The 19,861-nt window shown below is 48.4% G+C and overlaps 1 protein-coding gene across 1 annotated transcript in view; it reads right to left on the bottom strand.

Annotated features, from left to right (window-relative positions):
• LOC122936021 (UDP-glucose:glycoprotein glucosyltransferase 1-like) overlaps positions 1–19,861 on the bottom strand; it is a 100,145-nt gene that overhangs the window by 61,276 nt on the left and 19,008 nt on the right. The window contains 10 exon segments of the mRNA XM_044292014.1: positions 6,212–6,343; positions 6,891–7,026; positions 9,082–9,167; positions 9,686–9,805; positions 10,211–10,361; positions 11,130–11,221; positions 14,335–14,395; positions 14,893–14,992; positions 15,120–15,220; positions 19,183–19,261. Of these exon segments, the coding sequence (XP_044147949.1) occupies positions 6,212–6,343; positions 6,891–7,026; positions 9,082–9,167; positions 9,686–9,805; positions 10,211–10,361; positions 11,130–11,221; positions 14,335–14,395; positions 14,893–14,992; positions 15,120–15,220; positions 19,183–19,261 (1,058 nt within the window).

The raw sequence follows: 19,861 nt of genomic DNA, 5'->3' as shown, positions 1-19,861 counted from the left end.
CCTCAGCCTGGAGAGAGAGACTTCCAGTTATGTGCCCAAGTAGTGAAAGACAAAGGCAAGGAGTAACCAAACCAATACCAACAAGTCAGAAAAAAACACCCGTAGGGCAAGCAAAAAACAATGGGTGGGCGCTGTGTCCCCCAAGGAAGAGCGAGAAAGAGATTTTACTGGTAAGTTATACAAAAATCTCGTTTTCTCGCCCAATTCCTTGGGGGACACAGGAACTCTTGGGGCGTTCAAAAGCAGTCCACAAACAGGGAGGGACCACAATCCAAGGCGAACCAAGCACCCTAGACATTAAGGCACCGCCGCCTGCAAGACCAAGCGGCCCAAAGCAGCATCCGCCGAGGCATAAGTGTTCACCCTGTAAAACTTGGTGAACGTGTGCAAAGAAGACCAGGTGGCCGCCTTGCACAGCTGTTCAGCCGAGGCACGATTACGCTGAGCCCAGGAAGCCCCGACCGCTCTGGTAGAATGAGCGGTAACACCAAAGGGCGGTTCCCTGCCCCGAGCACGGTAAGCCTCAACGATAGCCATCTTGAGGAAGCGGGCAACAACCACCTTAGACGCCGCCAGCCCCCTGCGCGGACCCTCCGGAATCACAAACAGAGAATCCGAGCGTCGAAAGGGTCTGGTCACATCCAGGTAGATCCTGAGAGACCGAACAACATCCAGACAGTGAAGTTCCCGCTCCCGGGGATGCGACGGGGACGGACACAGAGAAGGAAGGACAATATCTTCATTCAGGTGAAAGGCGGACACCACCTTTGGAAGAAAATCCGGAACTGGGCGGAGAACCACCTTGTCCTGGTGAAAAACCAAGAAGGGCTCCACGCAAGAAAGAGCCGCCAACTCAGACACACGCCGAAGAGACGTGATAGCGACGAGAAAGAAAACTTTGCAAGACAACAAGCGAGGGGAAACCTTGCGCAGAGGCTCGAAAGGGGAAGATTGGAGAGCCGTCAGTACAACGTTAAGATCCCAAGCAGGAACGGAAGGGCGATAGGGGGGAGCACAGTGAGCAACCCCCTGAAGAAAGGTCTTAACTGGACAGAGCGGAGCCAGAAGGCGCTGAAAAAGGACCGAAAGAGCCGAAATCTGACCCTTCAGGGTACTGAGACCCAAGCCCAGATCCAGACCAGACTGCAAAAAGGATAAAACCGCAGGAAGGGAAAACCGCAGAGGAGGAATCCCCAAGGCCTCGCAGAAGGCCAAATAGGCCCGCCAGGTACGGTAATAAATCCTGGACGAGGCCGGTTTACGCGCACGAATCATGGTACGGACCACGTCAGCAGAAAACCCCCGCCGCGTCAGGACCGCGGTTTCAATAGCCACGCCGCTAAACGTAGCCACCCTAAATGCTGGTGGAAGATCGGCCCCTGAGAGAGGAGGTCTTCTCTGAGAGGCAGAGGCAAGGGAGCGTCTGCCAGAAGCAACATAAGGTCGGCGTACCAAGGACGACGCGGCCAGTCCGGGGCTATCAGGATTGCTGGCGTGCCCTCCGCCGCAATCTTCCGAAGGACCCGTGGAAGAAGAGGCAGGGGCGGAAACACGTAGAGGAGCGAAAACTCCGTCCAGGGGAGGACGAGCGCGTCCGTGCCGTAAGCGTCCGGATCCTTGGCCCTGGCCACGTAGGTGGGAAGTTTGTGGTTGAATCTGGAGGCCATGAGATCCACGTCCGGACGACCCCAACGGAGACAAAGAGACTCTAAGACGTCGGGGTGCAGAGACCACTCCCCCGGGTCGATCGTCGTCCGGCTGAGGAAATCCGCCGCCCAATTGTCCACCCCCGGGATGTAAATGGCCGAAAGGGCAGGAACATGAACCTCCGCCCAGCGAAGGATCAGAGACACCTCCCTCATCGCCGCCGCGCTGCGAGTGCCCCCCTGGTGATTTATGTACGCCACAGCTGTGGCATTGTCCGATTGGACCCGAACAGGGCGACCCTGAAGCAACGAAGTCCAGTGTCGGAGCGAGAGGAGGATGGCCCTCAGCTCCAGAACATTGATCGGCAGTCTGGACTCCGATGGAGACCAAGTGCCCTGGACGGACCGAGGAGGAAACACTCCCCCCCAACCCCGCAGACTGGCATCGGTGGTAATCACCAGCCAAGTCATTGGCAGGAAAGACTTCCCCTGGAGAGGGGTCCGCAGCCACCAGAGGAGAGAGGAACGAACCTGGGGGGAAAGGGGAAAATGCCGATCCAGACTCTCCTGGGACTTGTCCCAGGCGGACAGAATGGCCGTCTGAAAGGTGCGGGAGTGGTACTGTGCGTAAGGAATCGCCTCGAAGCAGGACACCATCTGTCCCAGGACCCGCATGCTGAACCGGAAAGAAGGACGGCGGTGGGACAGAAGGCTCTGAACCGACCGATGGAGGAGCTGGCGCTTTTCCAACGGAAGCCGAACCACCGCTGAATCCGTATCCAGCAGCATCCCCAGAAAGACCAATTGCCGGGAAGGAACAAGAGAGGATTTGGGTAGGTTGATAACCCAACCGAACCGGCGCAAGGTTTGCAGCGAGAGATCCACAATGGCGGAAGTCAGTGACAGAGAAGGCGCCTTGATTAGGAGGTCGTCCAGATACGGAAGTAGAAAAACTCCCCTGGAACGAAGTAAGGCGAGGACCGGGGCAAGGACCTTTGTGAAAACACGAGGGGCCGTCGCCAGCCCGAAGGGAAGGGCAACGAACTGGTAGTGGTCGGACCCCACTGCAAAACGCAGAAAGCACTGATGACACCGTGCGATTGGAATATGAAGGTAGGCGTCCGGATGTCGATGGAGGCCAGGAACTCCCCCTGTTCCAGAGAGGCCACCACCGACCTGAGAGACTCCATCCGGAATCGCTGAAGACGAAGGAAGCGGTTCAGTCGTTTTAGATCCAGAATGGGACGCACCGAACCTTCCTTCTTGGGGACCACAAAAAGGTTCGAATAGAACCCCTTGAACCTGTCTCCCATAGGAACCGGGGCGATGACTCCTTTGTCCAGAAGGGTGTGAACGGCAGCAAAGAAATCGGCCGCCCCTCGGGAATCCTGGGGAACCCGGGAACGAAAGAACCGAACTGGGGGAAGGGATGCAAACTCGAGTTTGTACCCGGAAGACACAACCTCGAGGGCCCAGGCGTCTGAGACGTGCGCCTGCCAGAAGTCCCTGAACAGGAGGAGACGTCCCCCCACCCGGGTGGGTGGGGGCGCACCTTCAGGCGGGGGCCTGCTTGGTCGCGGGAGCGCGAGCAGGTTGTGATTTGCGCCAGGAGGGCTGGGTCCGAAAAAAGGTTTTTTTACGCCTGTCCTGGACAGGGTTAGCGGATGGACCCGAAGCGGTGCGAGGAGCGGGAGCCCTACGAGAAGACCTGAAGCGGGAGAAGGTGGGACGACCACGAGTGGAGCTCCTAGCCTTAGATTGGGGAAGATGGGTACTCTTCCCCCCCGTGGCTTCAGAGATGATTTCATCCAAACGGGTCCCGAACAAACGAGAACCAGAGAAGGGAAGGCTAGTAAGAGACCGCTTTGACGCGGCGTCCGCCGACCAAACCTTTAACCAAAGCTCCCTCCTAGCCGAAACGGCCAGGGCAGACGAACGGGCAATGAGAGCCCCCGCATCCAGGGATGCTTCACATACAAATTTACCAGCCTGAACGATAAGTTGAGCCAGAGCACGGAGGTCTTGAATAGGGACGTCGGATTCAAGCTCCAGATCCAGCTGAGACGCCCACTCTGAAACCGCTTTTCCAGCCCAAGCGGAGGCAAAGACTGGCCTAAGAGCGGACCCGGAGGCCGAAAAGATACCCTTTGTAAGGGCCTCTATACGGCGATCCTCAGTGGATTGTAAGGAAGAACCATCTGCGACGTAAGAACCCGTGCTCTTGGACAAACGGGCCCCAGGGGGGTCGACCTTAGGAGGTGACGCCCAGTTTGTAATTCAATCCGCCGGGAAAGGATAACAAACATCTAACTTTTTTGGCGGGGTAAAACGTGCATCAGGACGGGCCCAGGCCTTAGAAACCACTGACGAAAAGTCAGCATGGAGGGGAAAAACCGCAGACGCCTGCTTCTGGCGAAAAAAGGAAACACTGTTTTTTTCAGGATCAGGAGGATCATCGTGAATCTTAAAGGTATCACGGATATTGTTTATAAGATGGCCCACGGCGGAAGCCAGCTTTGAAGGCAGTGCCGAATCCATATCCCAATCGGAATCAACCAGCTCCCCTTCAGAGGGCAAATCCTGCAATGAGGAAGGACCCGACTGAGAGCGCACCCTTGGGGGGGATACCGAAGCATCCGAGGATGACCGGTGATCCGCCCTTGACCGCTTCTGGGATTGAAGGGCTCTGGAGGAGTCGCCTGCAGAGAGAGACTCAGACGGGTCGGCTAAGACAGCGGACCCGGAGGGCCCAGCAGGGGAATCATCCGGCTGCGACAAGGGCAACACATCTGCAAGTCGGCCCACAACGCTAGTGAGACTAACCACAGCCTGGGAGAGGGATCTAGCCCAGTCAGGGGGATCCAAGAAGCCAGGGGGTGACACAACAGATGGCGGACCCTGCGATGGGTCTTTGCAAAGCGAGCAATGCGGGTCAGACTGCCCTTGAGGAAGGGGCGCCTTACATGCGGTGCAGGTATGATACCAAGGTCCCACAGGCACTAAGGGGTCAGACATGTTGGTAGGAGCAATATAAAAAAACTGCGTCCAGGCCAGGGGGCTGCAGTGGAGGAAAGGGTCAACAGTCCTACCAGGTCACAGAGGAAGCAGGCGGCAGCGGCAGCAGCAGAAGAACGGCGGCGGCAACCAGAGCAATGATCCGTCCTGCAGTGAGAATCACAGTAGCACGCAGGCACGAGAGGAGGCGGGACTAGTGAGGCGCGGGAAGAAGGACGTCCGGCCCCTGACTGAAGACCAAGCAGGACGCGGCAACGAAAACTCCGCCCCCCGCCGAAAAACATTTTCGCGCGCGCGCGCGATTCAAATCCCGCATCCGAACCACCACATGTCTCACAATGTCCCCCGCCGCAGCGGAAGCGAAAGGTAGGAAGCCGAAAGGAGGACAGGGGTAGGCGTCCTGTAAGAAACAACGGCCCTGCGCGAACCAGGGGTCGCATATACCCGGCCGCTCCTAAACAACCCTCCCCCATGAGCGCCGCTCAGTACTGACAGGGCGCCAGGCCTGCCCCCGAATCGGAGCAACGGAGGCCAGCAGAAAACGGGGGAGCACAGCCACCTCACCATGCGATGTCTTCACCCTCTTGTCCATCCAGCTGGGGACGCCCCTTCAGCCACTGGCACAGAAGTGACAGTAGCTGGAGAGGGGCTTGCAGGTGGGCGACCCAGTGCTGGCGGGATGCAGGGGAGCATGAGCTGCCCTGGTCCTCCTTTTCTTCTGTGGGGGAGGCAGCAGGGCGGATAACCGGCCCTGGCGCAGCTCAACCCCGGGAAAACAGAGAAGTCTACTGCGACTCTGTTGTCCCTGTGGAAAAAAATCAAGTGGAAAAAATAAAAAAAAAATTAAAAAAAAAATTAAAATCTTCTCAAAGACAACTCTGCAGTAGCAGAGAGTGTCTTGCCTCCTTGACACTAAGCAAAAAACTGGAAGTCTCTCTCTCCAGGCTGAGGGTATAGCTGCTGGAGGAGGGGCTTAACAGTCTTTTACTTAGTGTCACGCCTCCTATGGAGATAAGCTATACCCAAGAGTTCCTGTGTCCCCCAAGGAATTGGGCGAGAAAATAAGTTTGTGTGCATGAGCCATAATATACAGTATAATTATATACAGCCAGTGATCAAACAGATGACATTTTATACATTTCTGATTGTTCCGTACCATTCAAGGCCATTTCACAGGATAGGTGAGAAAAGTATGACCTCTGGGGGTCCTGTTGGGACCCCCAACAATCACAAGAATGGGGTTCCCAATTCCTCTGTGTGAATGGAGCAGCAGTGCACATGTAGGAGCAGCGCTCCATTCACTTATACGGGACTGCCTTTAGTCTGACAGAAGTGAATGGAGCTGTGGTCACACACGTGCACTAGTGCTCCATTCACACGGAGTACTCTATGACCTGCTTTCTCGCCAGTGGTCGGACCCCCAGTGATCATGTGGACAGGTGATAAATGCTGTATATGTACAGCGCTATGGAATGAATGGCGCTTTAATAATAAATAATAATAAATAGGAATGCTCTTTTTTACACGGAGACTATTGAGGATACTGTTACCTTCCTATTCTGGTCATACGCAGAGTCTCGCCCCAAAATACTGCTGAGCTCCACATATCGGTACTTCTGCTCCAGGACACTGGTGATATGTTTCACTGTCAGCTTCTCGCCAGTCGGCACCTTGTTGTAGATCTACAGAGATAAGAAACAATGAAGACATTGCCTGATGAGTGAAGTGTATAGAAGCGATCCGTACCATTGAAATGAATGGGGCGACTTGGGTGTAATTACACCTGCTCACCGCTGCACATGCAATGGCTAGAAGGTAAACAGTGAAGAGAAGGCAGCGCTGGCACGGCACGGCCTTGTCTTCAAACAGCTGATCGGCAGGGGTGGCGGGTGGCGGACCCCAGCCGATCTGATATTGATGACCTATCCTGAGGATAGGTCATCAATAAATATACCTAGGACAACCCCTTTAATGACTCACTGGCTTGAATATACAGCAGCTGCAGGAGCGGATCTCAGGTGTCAGTGGTGGTCCGTCCCTGCGGTTATTACTGCTTCTGCTTTCTGGGACACTAAACTATCCATGTACACACTAAACAGCCATGGCGAACCAAGTTAAAGGCTAGATTTTGGAGGAAAATTCAGTAACATACTTTGATAAGAGCACAAATTAAAATAAATGTGTCATGTGTCATGGGGTCGAGTGGTAATATGCTGATACAACACCTACCGATACAATCATCTGAAACGCATCATAATTGTCCTCCTCGTCAGCCACGTAGTTGAAAGTCCTCAGAAGAGCAACACCCGCATCCTCGAAACCATCAACCTCTTCATCATCATTCACAACAAACACCAAACCAATCCTGCAAGGAAAAGCAAACGTCATAACTCATGTCAAATAAAGTGCCCCCTAGTGGTGGTAGTACAAATTACTGTTGTCGTATGGAGAGTCCACAAAAAATAAAAATTTATAAACTTTGCAAGAAATTCCATCAGCCCCATGCCATTTGCCATCAGTCAGCGTCAGCCCCATGGCATTTGCCATCATCAGACATGTCCCCCAGAGCCAGTACCATCAGCCCCGTGGCATTTGCCATCATCTATCAGACTGTCTGATGATGGCAAATGCCATGGGGCGCTGATCTGATGGCACTGGCTCACTGTGTCCCCCAGCAGTGAGCCAGTACCATCAGATCAGCCCCATGTGGCATATGCCATCATCAGACATGTGTCCCCCAGCAGTGAGCCAGTGCCATCAGATCAGCCCCATGTGGCATATGCCATCATCAGACATGTGTCCCCCAGCAGTGAGCCAGTGCCATCAGATCAGCCAGATGTGGCATTTGGCATCATCAGACTCCATGTGTCCCCCAGCAGTGAGCCAGTGCCATCAGATCAGAGCCCCATGGCATTTGCCATCAGACTCCATGTGTCCCCCAGCAGTGAGCCAGTGCCATCAGATCAGAGCCCCATGGCATTTGCCATCATCAGACTCCATGTGTCCCCCAGCAGTGAGCCAGTGCCATTAGATCAGCCTCATGTGGAATTTGCCATCATCAGACTCCATGTGTCCCCCAGCAGTGAGCCAGTGCCATCAGCTCAGCCCCATGTGGCATTTGCCATCAGACTCCATGTGTGTCCCCTGCTATATATTCAGACAGAGCAGCCGGTCTCAGTGCCATCAGATGATGATCAGGTTCTGGCCATCCTTTGCAAAATAATCCTTTCCTTATCCACTCCTCCCCCCCAACCCCAATCCTCCAGGAAGAGTCCCCGTCCCCCCACAAGAGTCGCCGTTATTATACTTACCTTTCCTGCAGGGTGCTCGGCAGCGGGCGGCTAATGGAGTCTGCAGATGTGGCGTCTTCTTCAAGCACTGGGCGGGACCTGACTGACGCCACATACAGCGTCAGCAAAGCGGGCTGACGCTGTGTGCACGCCGGCCTGGCCAGTACAGCACGGTGCGGAGTCAGGAGGCCAAGGAGCGGTGAGCCAGAAGCTTCTGCGCAATCATTCACTACCGCTCCGTGGTCATATCGGGGGGCGGCGCTATAGGCGATATACACAAAATCCATATCGTGGCACACCCCTAGTTTCTGTCCTCAGAAAAATCGTTATGTAGCTGGCTGACCTTAGCTATGTGCTAATGTCAGCAGAACATAACTGTATGACTTATATCTCCCTGCCTGCCGCCGTTCGCGATAAATAATGACTTTTATCATATGCAAATGAGTCTCTAGGCGCTGCAGCAACGCCCCACTAGCACCTAGAGGCTCCGTCCTCTCACCGTTTGGCAAGCCCTTGTAAAGGTGATTGACATCCTTAGTCTCCTCCATGCCTTGTAAATCCCACGCTTGCGCCATCCATTTTAGTATTAGGTGCAGGCGCAGTGAGTGAAGGACGGCAGCAGACAGCCCTCACTGACCTCCACATTATCTACTACGGCAGATGGGACCACCTCTGGGGTAGATTTTTTTTCCTGGTGTTTTGCAGTTTATGGTGGCTGGCATTTTTTGCAGCACTTTTTAGGCAAAAAAAAAAAAACAGCTAAAAGATATTGCATACAAGTCTATGGGAAATGGTAAACGCTAGACTAAGGGATACCGGCCGTGTGCCTTCGGCATTTTGCAGAACGGGACGTCCAGCCTATACTAGAACACTCCTATCCTTTTCCGTAATGTGGACAAGAATATGACATGTTCTATATTTTTAAGGGTGCCATGGAATGGACAAACGGATGCGGATAGCACACAGAGTGCTGTCCGCATCTTTTGCAGCACCAATGAAGTGAATGGGTCGGTATCCGACCCACAAAAAATGCGGATTGGGTGTGGACAAAAAATATGTTTGTGTGCATAAACTCCTAAACATCAGACAATAATCCTCATTACTGCAAAAGAGCTAGTGAAAGCAGTTACCTTAAAGGTATGTGATTGCTGAGGAACATCTCTGCCACATTTATCAGCTCAGAGGTAGACTCCTGCTCCGGGTCAATGAAAAGAACCTGGGGAGAAACACAAGATTAACGCAGGGACGACGGCAGTAAAAAACCAAGGCCGTGTACATAACCTCATCCTCTGTAATGGACAGCAATCACTAATTCTCAGCTACAATGGCACAGGGGACGGGGCATTAGACATTTCCAGCATTCAGACCACCCAGATCAGACATTTATAGTTAATCAATATTCCATATATATCTATATAGTGGGATGGTCAATTCAGTACAGTAGGTGATGCCCAACTTAATACACTGAAAATCACAGCGGGCGCCATGAATAGGACTTAGTAAAAAAAAAAGGCAACAGGTGCTACAGAGCCTTTAATTTGAGGGATCGGTGGAGGCCGCAGCTCGCACTGCCCCACAGATACAACGTTTTACAACTCTCCTTATGTTACAATTTGCTATAACCTGTCCTTGTAAATTCTTTAAAAAAAAAATTATACTACTCATTATTGTGCTATGTGCTTAATTATAATTTAGTCCCCACAGTCTGTCCAAAAAATGATTAAAGTCACTTACAAAGTTGTGGAAATTCTTGCGTATCTGTCGAATGACTCCAGGAAAGGTCGGCCGGAGCAGCTCTTGAACGTTGTATGGCCAGGAGTTGTACCTTCCATCCAGTTCTAGGTTGTTCACCCACTACAAAGCAAACAGAGAAGAAGAATGGGCGACTGAATGGCTCCAGAAAGGGAGAAAACCCTGACAATCTTATGTGCTGCATCAGTGATTCCCAACCCCACTACAGCAGAGGACCCCCTGGAAATGGTTTCCATTACTGGGGAACCCCTAACTAGAAGCTTAGTGTCTGGGTATCTATCATTCTTGTCCAGTGCTATAACTGGGCTCAAAGCATCTCTGAAGTCAGCTTGCCTTACCTACTGAATAACTGACAAGTCTTGTTACTGTGTTCTAAGGGACCCCTAATCCAGTGACCCCGGGACTGGCAAAATTAACAATATAAATGACAACGTCTTGTATTTCCACATATTATCCACCTTACTATTTTAGGATGGACTTTCCTTTAAAGTATGAGGAGTCAGTTACCGAAATAGCAGGACTGCGGATATCCACAGCATAGTCCGAGGTAGATGGCTGGATGTTGAGCTTGAGAACATTATGGAGAGCTGAGCCTTCAATGCCCAAGCGGTGGAGACCTTCCATCACCCGAGCCTCATTACGCAATACATCAAACAAGCTGCAATAAAGAAAAGAAATAGGAAATCTTGAGGTGCCCGTAGCACTGATCAGCTCCAGTTATATAACATGGAGTAGTTCTGATGAGCCGGTGCTATTCATCTGCAGGGGTTGTGCCAAGTTTTAATGTTATCCCCTGTCCACAGGATGGAGCATAACAAGATCCGTGTGTGAGAGGCATTACCCGGCCTGAACACTGCGCCAGAGAAGTGAACTCCCAACATTATAATGATTTATGATGTTGTGAATTCCAGTCTCAACACCGATCTACTGAACTGTAGTCATGGCATTATATGATAACAGTTTAGTAGATCAACGGTGAAACAGGAACTCACAACATCATAAATGAAGTTCACTCCACTGGAGCAGTGTTTAGGATGGAAAATGCTGCTCACCCACAGAGCCGTTTCCGGGAATGAAACCGGCCTAACTGATCAGCAGGGGTCCAACAGCTAGGATCCCCACCAATCCTGAAACGGGGACAACGATGCATTCACACCACTGTATTTTCAGTTTGCGTCTGATCCACATTTGTTCTGCTGATCCACACACAATGCAGATAGTCCTCATCTATGAAGCCAAGCCACAAGTTATAGAACATATAGCAGACAAGAATAGGAATTCTTTCAATGGTGCCCGCAAAAAAGGTGGGATGCACACGGACCGCAGGCATATTTTGAGGATCTGCAATCTGCGGACTGCAAAATGGATATGGCTGTGTGAATGCACATACCCTGTCCTTGATACAGAAGAGTGTTTCTAACATTACCTGAAGATATCCTGACTGTCTAGGTCAATGTGCAGTCCATTAATGAATAGACCGGAGTCTCCAGGCTGTAGCCCCAAGGTTCCCTTAAAGTACTGCATAAAAGAAACAAAACAATGCCGAAAATAATATCAGAAATGGTATAAAGAAGAAGTTACAAAAAGCGTCCAGTACAAGCGTAGTAACTGTGTAACAATATTCCCTTCAGTGGACACTACTTCTCTGGGAATCATACACTCTCCAACTAGAAACCCAGAATAATGGAGCTGAACTGCATTTCTACTTCAGCATCACATCAGGTCCTACATCAATCAACCATAAACCAGACTCTGGCAAAATCCAAAGCAGTATTTTTTAGGGGTGCACCGAAATTCCGGCGGCCGAAAATATGGGCCGAAAATATGGGCCTAATCCATTTCGGCCGATATTGGTACATATCGGCAGAAAATAGCGGGGAGGGACTGGGAGGAGGAGCTGGGGGCCGGTGCGTTCACTGTGCTCCGGCCCCCAGCTCCAGTAGTTATAAAATGTGTACAATTAATAAGGATTCTATTCATGAGGCCCCCTCTGCAGTAGAACATTCAATATAGCCACATCCTACTCACAGGGCTGTTATCTTAATGCTGGTCGGCCGGGCAGACGAGCGGCAGCGTCACGACTGACGTCATGTGCCCGGCCTACTTTCTGAATGAAGGAGGCGGCGCAGGCATGTGACGTCAGTCGTGACGCTGCCGCTCGTGGGTGGGGGGTCTGTGGATGGCACTGTTATGAGGTGGGGGGTCTGTGGATGGCACTGTTATGGGGTGGGGGGGGTCTGTGGATGGCACTGTTATGGGGTGGGGGGTCTGTGGATGGCACTGTTATGGGGTGGGTGGGGGTCTGTGGATGGCACTGTTATGAGGTGGGGGGGGGTCTGTGGATGGCACTGTTATGAGGTGGGGGGGGGTCTGTGGATGGCACTGTTATGAGGTGGGGGGGTCTGTGGATGGCACTGTTATAAATATCATTTAAAAAAAAAGTATTTTAAAAGTATTTGGGCAAAAAGGCAGTTTCGGTTTCGGTTTTCGGTCAAGGGCATCCTGAATTTTCGGTTTCGGACCAGAATTTTCGGTGCACCCCTAGTATTTTTGTGAAATGCATTTTGTTAGTGGGGTTTTCGGAAGTACAATATTAATGACCTATCCTCAGGATGACCTGTCAGTGGAGGTCCGATCCCCTGCACCAATACCGATCATCTGTTTGTAGAGGCCACAGCACTTCGGTGAGCACTGTGGCCTCCTTGCAGCACACCAAGCACAGCGCCTTACACTGTATACGGCTGTGCTTGGTACTGCAGCCCAGTTCCATTTACTTATTATTAATTATAAACCCCTTCAAGCGACAGCCGGTTTGGACCAAATGCCGGAGACCCATTTTACAAATTTATCTGGTTATAACTTTGGAACGCTTTTATTTATCCAGCCATTCTGAGATTGATGATTGCTATTTTCAAAATTGCTTTTAAGACAGATAGCAATACTTCATAAAATAGTTATTACATTCCCCATAGGTCTACTTTACATTTGCATCATTTTGCAAATGTCATTTTATTTTTTTTAGGAAGTTAGAAGGCTTAGAAGTTTAGAAGCCAATTTTAAAAAATTTTAATACACTGAATCTCTCTGAAGAGACCCAGGGTATTGAAGCTGCAATTGATATTTCGGCAAACATAAGAAATTAGCAATTGTGTATCAATATAGATATATAAAAAAAATAATGGTACAGAATAAAAAAAATACTGTTCTGTAGCCTCAAACACGAGCTACAAAACCATAAAAAAAAAGTTTACAAAAAATTTAAATATATAAAATAATTAAAAAATATAAGTTTAAATCATGTGGGGGGTTCAGCCCGCACAACCCAGTATGCAGGTGCAGATTGCTATGGCGAAATACAGATACAAACGCAAAAACACAAATGCAATAGCACTCTGCAAACCAGCACTCTGCGCTGTGCCTGCGCTCCCTGGACTTTGTGTGGCTGTCATGGCCCATAACAGGTAGGAACTAGTGTTAGGGACCACTCATAGAGGTGACCTTGACGTGGTGAGTGGCTTATTACGCTTTGGCCAAAATGTACACCAATGCCTTATTCAACATCCAGCATAAAGGCAGGGCAGAGTGCTGGTTGCAGAGTGCGATTGCATTTGTGTTTTTGCGTTTATAAGTTTAAATCACCCTTCTTTCCATAGAATTTAAAAAAAATACATAAATAACAAAAAATATAAACATCATAGGCATCACCACTTCCGAAAATGCTCGTACTATTAAAATTAAATTTGCGTAATCAAATGTGATCAAAAAGTCACGCACACTCCAAAATGGTATAAAAAAAAAATACAGATCGTCCCGCAAAAATTGAGACCCCACACAGCTCAGTAGATAAAATGGGGGTCAGAATATGTGTAAAGAATAAAAAATTTTAAAAAGTTTTATTTTTACACTATTTAGACATAAAAAAACAATACATATGTGGTATTGTTGTCATCGTACTGACCCAGAGAATGAACGGCACAGGTCAAGTTTTGCCGCAAAAGTAACGCCATGGGAACAAAACCTGTAAAACTGTGGAGGAATTGCTTTTCTTTTCCCACTTCCCACTAAATTGTATGCCATATTATATGGTGACAATAGAAAGTACAACTTGTCCCACAAAAAATAAGCCCTCACATGGATAACTAAACAGAAAAATAAAAAAAGTTACGGCTAAAGGAAGACGGGGAAGAAAAATGAAAACGCAAAAACCTCAGATATCCTAAGGGTTAAACAAGTAGATGGGCAATGTGCATCGGTTAGAAACAAATGTTAGAAATGCAAAAATGTATTTTAAAAAATGATATTAGTTTGCATCAATTTTTTTTAATCAATTACCAACTACACTAAAGGGGTTTTCTCAGTACAGACATTGATGGCACAGTGGTAGGATATGCCATCAATATCTGATCTGTGTGACTTGCCACAGGGCTAGGGACGGCTGTGCTGCAAAAATAATAATGCCTCCAATCAGCCCCAGAACAGAAGACATCAACATCAGGCAGGTAAAACAAAGTTTGTAGTTATAGTCTAAAAAATAGGAACAGGCTAAATAAGAGCTTAGAAAGACAATTCATACTAATACTGTACCCGTATACTGAACCTAAATGTACAACCACAGATGAGCAGAAACTGACCTTTTGGTTCTCCTCTACTTCCATACGAATTGCTGCGTCCACTACAGTCCTGGTTAAAGTCCTATTTACGATACACAGAAATAAGGAAATCTTTCTTGTAGACATTAAAGGGGTTGGCCTCTATATATTACTAGTTGCACATATGCAGGTCCGCTCACCTGCCTGCCGGAGCTGCGCTCTGAGAACTACCAGTGATTAGGCATTCTGTCCATCAGCCGCCTCCATTCATTTACACAGGGGATGGGCTGCACATGTGCTAGTCTCCATGCCAGTCCCCGGTGTAAGCAAATGGTGCCACTGATGAAAAGAACCCTTTCTGAGCACAGCGCAGGCGAGCGCATGTAAACTTGAATGAGTCAAATTAAACCATCGGACATTGGCACCAATGGTCTAATAATGCACATAACTAGCTGCAGGCATCTGATGTTCCCAGGACATGTGCTGCTAGTATCAGATACTGGCCAAACACATTAACCTCAGGGTCCCAAATTTTGGGGGAAAGATATTTATCATTACACGTGAATGTCGTCTTACAATGGTTAGATGACAATACATTACCTGGCTTTAGTAGGGAAGTTCTGGCTCAGATCTTTCATTACCAGGAGAGCTTCAGAAGAAGGGGCCGCTAGGATCCGAGCAGCAGTCTGGAAACTGAGATCTTAAAAGCATAAAAATAAATAATTAGGAAAGAAGTGTTTGCTGGAATCAAGGTATTAGGTGTAATAAAAAAAATATATAAAGATGACAGGTCCTCTAATACCGTAACAGGATTTAGTTTCATATACCTTGCAGTTCCCAGACTTTCAGTGGTGCCATCTCATTGGTGCTTTCCACCAAATGTTTCCTCAGCTCCTTCAGCTGCTCTTGTAGCTCTGGATACAACTGCCTGCAAGGCAAAGAATAGTTAATGGCTTTATATTTCCACATTTAAAAGCTATGTACACCTTCAGAGGCAATTTTTTTTTTTAAACGATTGCATGTTAGTCATTTTTTGGCTAAAATTTTCTCACTGAGTTCATTGGGGGACACAGAAGACCACGGGTATAGCTGCTGCTGCCACTAAGCAAAAAAACATGGGGAGGGAACAAAACCAGAACGAATCCAAAACCTGTCATTAGGCCCCACACAAAATTTCAGGGGGAAGGACACAAAAAAAAACTGAAAAAATGGTCAGGAAGAGCCATTCCCAGGAAGGCCAGCCAGAGAGCGGCTGAATACACTGAGGCCCCGGCTGGGCAGAAGAAGAACAGCACAGGGGACATAAGCCACGGCTTCAGAAGAAGTGGAGAGCATACAGAATATCTACAGATGGACCAGAAAGAAAACAAGTCAGTCACCAGAACAAACGGAGCAACTGCTGGAATACCGGAGAGAGAAAACAAAACCTGGGCCCAGAAACTTCTAAAGATATTATACCCAAGGATCAGTAACCCCAGGGAAAAAAAAAACACACTAGAGTGATCAACAGACACAACATGGCATGAGAAAAAAAAAAAAAGAACTTTGTCTGAAACCGAGGGACAAAGAACTGCAGATGTGACGAATCTTGACGAACACAAAAAATGAGGGATTAACCTGGTAGGAAAAGAGTGTCCTCCAAGATAAAAAAAAGTATGTAGAGGACCTTAAGCTCTGTAACAAGAGAGGAGAGGAGCCGTCTGATACCTATGGAAGGCTGCCTGGACTGGCAGACCTAACCGGAAACTAAAGAAAAAAAATTACCTAGTCCAAGGGAACAGGTAGAATCAACGTTGATGTCTGAAAACATGAAGGTTGTGTAAACCCATCAGACACTAACGACCGCCACCGCGGAACCTCTCCACCAAAAGAAGAAGAGGAATGTACAAAATGGCCAGACAGGAACCAGAAATGGTAGAAAATATTGTGCCAGGAAGGGAGTGTGGACATCGAATGCCACAAAATCCCAGAAAAAACTGTGAAAGGAACCAATACTACCAGCGCAGGCACTCCACAGCAGAAAAGGGGGCATATGATAACCCAATGGCTATGGAAACTGGCCAAGAAGGCAGAAACAGCATCTGGGGGAAGTGCAACTACTCGCCCTGCGGAAGGGGAGAAGTAGAAGAGGCTGATGCAGCTCAGTAGAGAACCAGTATTAGTGGTGACAGTACGATCGCTCTACCCAGCGAGGGAAGAAATGCAGACAACTGACATATGCCACCGGATAAGTGCATACCCAAACTCCACCAAAAGGTAACGCTGGTGCTGTCACCGTAGCAGATGGTAGAGGCGATGCACTACATGTGAAGAGAACAAGGCGCTAAGCCAGTGCCATAGAAATCGGTAGGTTATACCAGGTACAGAAAACTGTACTAATGCCCACGAGGAGTGAACAAACCCATCACCTGCAGCATGGCTTGGTATGGGCATTTGACCAGCGCCATAAGGAATAAGTGTACCTCGCAGCCCCCGTCTCAGGAACACCATATATACCATGCTTGGTGGAGCTACCGCACCCAGTGATGGCAGACAGGAGCACAGTGCCAACTGTGGGAGAAGGAAAAGTAGACACAAGCACAGCTACAATGAGCGAAAAAATTCCACCCTCAAAAGGAGCTACACGAAAAGCTAGGGCAGATACTCCATATGGAGGAAGGGGGTGTGGCAAAAACCCCCAGTGCCGCGCCCACTGACAATGAGTCCTGTAGCCAGAACACAGTAACTGCCGCCATTTGAAGAAGGGGGTCACACAGTAGCCCAAAAATCTACGGCCAGCCCAAGACTGCCTCATAGGGGGAGGCCATACCAACACCCGTGGCCTCACCAGAGGAAGGACTCCACTTGAAAATGAGGTCAAACAGCAGTAGCCACCATAAATTGGTGCTAGCGTATACTCCACCTGCGAAGGAAGAAAACTGGCACCCAGTGCAGACGTTTCACCTACTGCAGGAGTGTAGAGGCCGAGCGTGCCAAGAAACAGCAACAAAATTAGAATGCTCCCCATAGGGACTCATGGTACGAGGAAAGGTATGTCATGGGTCAACACCCTGGGAAGACAGAGGCTGCCACGCAGACGCCCGACACCAATCCGTACAATGACTACCTGAGGAAGGGAATAGTGTGAAAGTATTCACAGTATGCAGTGGTAGTGCCAAAATACCACGTAAGACGAGGGATAAGGCAATTGTAGGAACCGTGTCCCGCAAATAGATCACCCCTGGAACGGGATGCAATGCGACAAGAGAGAAGTGAGAGTAGTGCCAGCAATCACTCCACCTAAGAAATACGGATAATGCGATAGAGCGGAAGCTTCCAGAGGTAGGGCAATTACCCCATCTATTGAAAGAGGGGGGCCCCGACATGATGTACAGTATCCACTGGTAGTGCGAGTACTACTGGTTGTGCAACTACTCCATCGACGGAAGGAGGGTAATGCTACAGGAACTACAGTAAGCAGTTGTAGTGCTCTGCTCCACCTATAGAAGGGGGAAAACCAACAGGACAGATGATATCCAGTATTAGTGTAATTACTCCGCCTGCGGAAGGAGTCATGCGACAAAACATATGGTATCACGCGGAAGGAAGGAGGGTAATTTCAACAGTCTGAAAAGGATCCAGTGGTAGTACAAATACTATAAGGATAAGGATAATGCTACAGACTGTATAGCACCTCAAGGAAGAGCAAATACACCCACTATGGAAGGGGCAATGCTACTGGAAGTATAGGATTCAGAGGTAGTGCCAATACTCCGCCTGTGGAAGGCAGGTAATGGTACTGGATGTGGAGCATCCCGTGGTATTGCTAATACTCCACCTATGAAAAGGAGAGTAAAACTAAAGCTAAAACTGATTAGCTCAGTGTCTGCAGGAGGGGTATAGGTGAGAGGAGGAGCTAGCACTTTTTTGCATAGTGTCGCCTCCTAGTGGCAACAGCTATACCCATAGTCTCCTGTGTCACCCAATGATACGAGCAAGAAAATCCAAAGGGTGCTACTGGAGCATGTCAAGCTCTGTACCGAAAAAAAAGGCATCATATTTTTAATAAAGACTAATTCAAAATATTATTTTTAGCTCAAAATGCAATAACAAAACAAATTGCCCCCAAAGTTGTACATAGCCTTTAAAGTTAAAGGCCAAATATGAGAAACTCTGCAGAATACATTAGGGAGTCACACCATAATTAAGCTGGATTTATAGTGGTTGACTTCTAAATCACTACACTGGGACCCTTGAGACTTTTTCCTCAGCTAATTGGATATTACTGACTTCTAGTAGGAAACCAGTAGATAGATATAGTGCAGGTATAGAAAACCAATAACCAAAACATCAGGCTGATATAAGCTCGTAGAGTGCAGGGCACAGGTGAAGGCACCAACATAAACCCACAATAAAAGCAGAAACTACTCCTGGAAGACATTTTGGATTTACAGTTCATCAAGTTTTTCAAGGACTTTCGTCTCCAATCATGCTCTGAGCAGAAACCGAACGGACCCCATTATAGTCTATGGAGTCTTTAGGCTCCGTTACGCTCAGTTAGGTCGCAGTTATCTGCAGAATCCATCCTTTCCATTCTCCTGCTCCTCAACGGAGCCGGAGAACGGAAAGGAGAAACGGTGATGTGAAAGGAGCCTTATTGTTAGGTCATAGGTGCGGGAAGAGTTTTGGCCTATTCCAGTTGAAAAAGGCTGGGACTGTCGAAACACATCCTGTTCCATGTGTACTATGCCATGATATAATAAAAGAACAGCAGCCTGGATTTTCTGTACTATTATACTGGTCAGGACCGCGTCCCGCACTAGAGCTGTGGGAGTAGACTACACGTGTGAGATCCACAGATAAATATATATCATACTGCAGATGTTCCCTAGAATGAAAAAAAAAGTCTACCTGAGCTTTCCAAAGAGAAAGCCTTGAACCTCGTCCACTGAGTCATTGTCCCCGACCACGGTGGCATTCACATTGTTACCTGGAATAGAGAGTAAATGCAGAAATGGGCACGCTGTAATGATGACGATCAGCCACATATCAACTAACATAACAGGTGCTTATGTCCATATACAAGTAAAGAAAAATGACAACGCAAAAATATCCTTCTATAGTAATGGTGTCCAGCTCTCAGGTGGAAGGTCATCTGACCCACTCAGGACGGATCGGGGATGTGTTCACGCCCTTCGAACATGCAGGAAAAAAAAAAAAAAAAAAAAAAAAAGAGTTAGATCCGACGAGTAAAATCCACAAAGTCTTTATTTCTTCATATCAAAATATTAAAAAACAATATCCATCCTTTGAAAAAATCTGACGCATTTCAATCGATTCAGGCATTGGTCATATTATTTTTTCAAAGGAGGGATATTGTTTTTTAATATTTTGATATCAAGAAATAAAGACTTTGTGGATTTTACTCGCTGGATCAAACTCTTTTTTCTCCTTGGAGGAACACCTCAACCCGGTAAGGACAGGTTACAATGAACCATTGTTACTACAGAAAGCTCTATGTCGAAGTATTACGCAGTCCATTAAAATTTATAGGCATGCATTGATTTTTACAAAAAGGTAGAGAAGAGAG

Source organism: Bufo gargarizans, chromosome 4 (assembly GCF_014858855.1).
Source record: "Bufo gargarizans isolate SCDJY-AF-19 chromosome 4, ASM1485885v1, whole genome shotgun sequence".
Lineage (NCBI taxonomy): Eukaryota > Metazoa > Chordata > Amphibia > Anura > Bufonidae > Bufo > Bufo gargarizans.
Note: the sequence above shows the minus strand (reverse complement) of the source record. Positions and strands in the feature narration are given on the sequence as shown.